The following is a 4,419-nucleotide window of genomic DNA, read 5'->3' on the forward strand; positions in this document are numbered from 1 at the left end:
AATTATACGGTATTATTCTCCATTATTATCATCATTAATTTTGTTTTAACAAACTGTTTTTTTTTTTCTTTCGCAGGCGCAGCGCTGCAGTCGAGGCCCGCGCAGGGCGCCCCGCGCCGCATGGGGGCCCCCGTTAGAGCGGCGCCCGCGCTCGCGGCCTGCTGGGCCGTGCTGCTCTGCCTGCTGGCTCCCACCGCCGGCACAGGTAAGCACTCACCGGCTACAAGGAAAATCTGCGAGGGGGAAACCGCTCAATATTATCTTCAAATTTCTGTCCTTTTGAGATAAATTGTGCATTCGCGAATGCGATCTTAGACGTACCACGTTGTGCAGCGAGGGAAGAGAGAATCAAAGGTGAAATTTAGTCCGGGAATGTGTCGAGTAATTTCCTTTGCGCAAAAATAAAGTTGTTTGACACTGCAGCGAGCAGCTCAGGCTAGTAGAACTGTACCAACAGAATGCATCTCTCACATACACGAGCGCGTGATGTTCGTGTCACACACGACAAAACTGTGTAGCATTCATGCGCTATTCACGGCAAGCGGTGAAACGGGAGCGCTGTCGAACCCCGTCGTGCGTGAAAGGTGACGCGTTCGACACGACGCTGTTTAGAGACGTCGGCGGACACTCCTTGCCGCCTTCTCCTCCTCACTTCATCGTAAAGAACAGCGCGGGGGGCGCGTCCCAGACGGGGCTAAGCGCTGCGCTTATCACCGTTCCACTCCACTGCAAAAGAGAGGAGGGGATCAAAGCAGTGTGGTTAAACAGAGCCCGCCACGCCCACGGGCCCCACCATTGTGGTGCATGTTTAACAGACCCTCCACCGCCACCACCAGGTCCGCGGTGCCGGGGGCGGCTGCGGGGGCGGCTGCGGGGGCGGCCCCTTCCGCCATAGCGGCCGCGCCCGCCCCATTGTTACCTATTAGGCCATGCCCTTTCTTTTAGAGCAGCCCCGGACAGAGAGAGAAGCGCCCCTCCCCCTCTCACCCGGCTACATTCAGCGTGTGCGGCTGCCGAGAGCATCCTCAGGATGCAGCCGGCCGCGAGCAGGCGCCTAAGAGTATGGGAGGCGAGCCACGTCAGACGAGCCGCGGTAAAGCCTGGTCGGTTGTTCCAGAGGCAAGCCCCTGCATCAAAAGTGAAAGGCACAGTGCATTTATCAAATGAAAATAACCGTTCTAAGCAGAATTGTGATAATAGAAACATATAAGGAGTTCATAAACACTGTGAAAAATATGTTTGTAAATGGACGATACATTTCACTCACACCTGTAGATGACCTGTAATGATGAAAAGTACCACCACCCCCACCTCCACATAGTTATGCATAAAATTGTGCATAATGTTATGGCTGCATGAAATCCTGCAAGTCTTATGCACAACAAAGTGCATAAGGATTTAGTGCATAAGACGTCACGGTATCAGAATAACAGTGCTTGCTTGCAGCGGCCCCACCTCTGCAGCTCAGTCAGTCAGGCATAATAGAGAGTGCATTACGAGGAGCAGCATCTCACAGGGAGACGTCACGCGGAGGAGACTCTGCCGAAGGTATTATCCCCTTGTCCCTTTCTCCTCTCGCAGCAGAAATACTATTTCCCTTGTTGGTTGTTCTTCGGTTTTCTCCTTCTTTTTCTCGTGTCGTCGCACAGCCGCTCCAAGCGCTGCAAGAGACCTTGCGCCTGGTCGGGATGGGGAGTAGAAAAGGAACAGAGGAGGTGAAGGAGGGGATGAGGAAAAGTGAGGGAGGATGGAGGGGGTCTGTAAGGAACGGCCAGGCCTCCACGCCAGGAGTAGTTATAGGTCCTCGGGGGGCCAATACAGGGGATGTGTGACCGCCCCACCTCGCCTCGCCTCGCCCCACCCTGACCTGCTCCTAGGCCAGGTTGGCTGCGTTGCCAAAAGCTCCTGTAAAATTCCCATGACTCAGCCGGTCAGGTTGAGGTGTAAGGAGCGCCCCTCCCTCAGCAGCCCCAAGTGGGGCCGTCGTGAGGGTGTTCAAAGGGGGTGTTCTTATAAGGGTGTTCCTCAGCGCATCCGAAACCGGTTCACTTGAGCCCTGGAGCGAGCGTTTGTTGGAATAATCGTTCTTCGAACTATCCCGGAGCTCTATATTCCAGGCAAGGGGACAACTCGTATAATCAAATGCACGCGACCCCATATTCACTTATAATCATCGCTATAATATATAATTTTCTATATGATCATTCTATCTAAAACCTTGTATATTTCTTACGATGGTCTTCCTATTACTTTATTATAACATCACAACATACATGCAAAAAAATGAAATTCAGTTCCGTGCAAATCGGATTAATTGCATAACTTTACACCCGTGCAAAAAAAATAAAAAAATAACGGGATGTAAAAATATTTAGTTCTACAGCTTGTTAGTGGCATTAGCTACTCTGTTAATTAACGGCCCGGTTTCCTGGATGGCTAAAAACAGCCCTGGTGCTAAATAAATTATCTGAGTGTTTTTCAGGTAATTTTTTAGCTCCGGTGCTAAAAACTTAGCAAATCCATGAATTTTTTATCTGCGTGTAGCAACATCATTGGTAAAATGAAGAAGAATATCTGCGTGCTATGCTATGATGTGTGTGAACGCGCTCGTGTCTCTCTGCCTACACTTACACCCTTACACCCTTACAAGGACCATTCCTCTAAGGAAGGGACTATTTCCGTAACTCAGTGAGATAATGTGTCCTTGTGCACATCTCCATCAGATGTCTGTCAGGCAGGAGGTACAAGTTGTACCTAGGCTAAGAGCGAAAGCTAGGAGAAGGGGGGAAGGGGTGGATACACAGGTAGACAGACACACACACACGGACGGACGACAGACAGACAGATAGACTGGCCCAGACAGATAGACGGGCAGACAGAAATATAGAAAGACAGACAGACGGGAAGACGGACCGACGGACAGACGGACAGACGGACCGACGATCCGACGGACCGACGGACAGACGGCTAGACGGATAGACGGCTAGACGGATAGACGGATAGACGGATAGACGGATAGACGGATAGACGGATAGACGGACAGACAGACAGACAGACAGAAAGACAGACAGACAGACAGACAGAGACCCAAAAGTCTTGCAGAGCAACTTTCTGGCTGCCGTCTCCCCCCTTTCCCTTCTGGCCACAGCGCAGCACGCGCGCGCTCTCATAAAAGACAACAACATCTCGAAACAAAAGCGGAGGGCAAGGCCGCGAGTGGATGATCATAGGAGAGAGAGACAGAGAGAGAGCGAGAGAGAGAGAGAGAGAGACAGAGAGAGAGAGAGAGAGAGACATTTTGAAGTACCAAGACAGACAAGGGGGTGCAAAGGGAGACTTCCAATACAGAAGGAAAGGAGCGTGGTTCGGCTGGGCGGAATCATCGCGGGCGGCGTGATTGAAGTTGCCGACACACCGGAGGTGGGAAGAGGAAACAGGACGCGCTGCAGCCCCCCCCCCCCCCACGTCCAATCCCTCTCCTCTCTCTCTACCCCCCGCGGCGCGGTGCCATCCACTTGCCGATAGTTTCACCCCGTCTCCTATCTCCACTCCGCCGGAAGTGGGATTCGGCAGCAGCGCGCGGGGCGCGCAGTTGAAACTTCCGCCTATTTGGCGAGGGGGCGGCACCCGGCCAGCTCGCGGGCAATAACAGTCCTCTCATGAGTACGTTCGCGCGGGAAAATTAAAGCGAGGGATTTCGGCATTTCAGTGTCAGTTTTTAGCACAATGAGTTCCTCAGAAAAGACAAAGTTTATGGAGCATAACAGTGGAGCCTTCAATTGTTCAGGTAACATTTTCTCCTCGAAACTTAGACGTGCTCGTTTAACTTTCACTTTCTGATCGAAACCGTCAAACGCGATATCGGAAACACGGATTGAAGTTGTAGCAATTTCAAATTTTCAGGGTTGATATTGACAAGTAACCAATTGAAGTTGAAGGGGAGTGGCGTAGCTCAAAACCTGTACCTCAAAGATGGCCAGACACACTCGGAAAACGCGAACAAATTTGATTCTACCTGTGACTGGCAGCGCTGCTTTGTGGCTGACTTTATCGCTATCGGCTGACCTGCATGGTCACAAACACACACACACACACCTACACACACACACACACAGCCGTGTTGCGTCATACGGACTCGCCCGCCGTATCCGCGAATGTACTCTATACCGCTGTTCGACTTCAGCCACACCGCAGCGAAAGGTAACAACCGTGGTACGTATATACCAACCACACCCGACCCGACCACGCCCCGCCACGTCCGGCTACGCCCTGCAAACGCCATGCAACGGCCCGCCCCACCCCGCCACGCCCTGTAACGCCATACGCACACCGTGATGCATGTGATCGGTTATGAAACTGTCTCCGTATTTCACGTGTTATGAATGAAACGAGCGGGAGTGAACGCCACTGCGTGGCCCC

The 4,419-nt window shown here is 52.1% G+C and overlaps 1 protein-coding gene across 1 annotated transcript in view; it reads left to right on the forward strand.

Moving 5' to 3' along the window:
- The window catches only part of LOC113214235 (uncharacterized), a 201,969-nt gene that overhangs the window by 80,133 nt on the left and 117,417 nt on the right, over positions 1-4,419 (forward strand). The window contains exon 2 of the mRNA XM_052268694.1: positions 77-205. Within this exon, the coding sequence (XP_052124654.1) occupies positions 121-205 (85 nt within the window). The 5' untranslated portion in view covers positions 77-120. The remainder of the gene's footprint in view (positions 1-76; positions 206-4,419) is intronic.

Source organism: Frankliniella occidentalis, unplaced genomic scaffold, assembly GCF_000697945.3.
Source record: "Frankliniella occidentalis isolate FOCC.00 unplaced genomic scaffold, Focc_3.1 Scaffold74, whole genome shotgun sequence".
Lineage (NCBI taxonomy): Eukaryota > Metazoa > Arthropoda > Insecta > Thysanoptera > Thripidae > Frankliniella > Frankliniella occidentalis.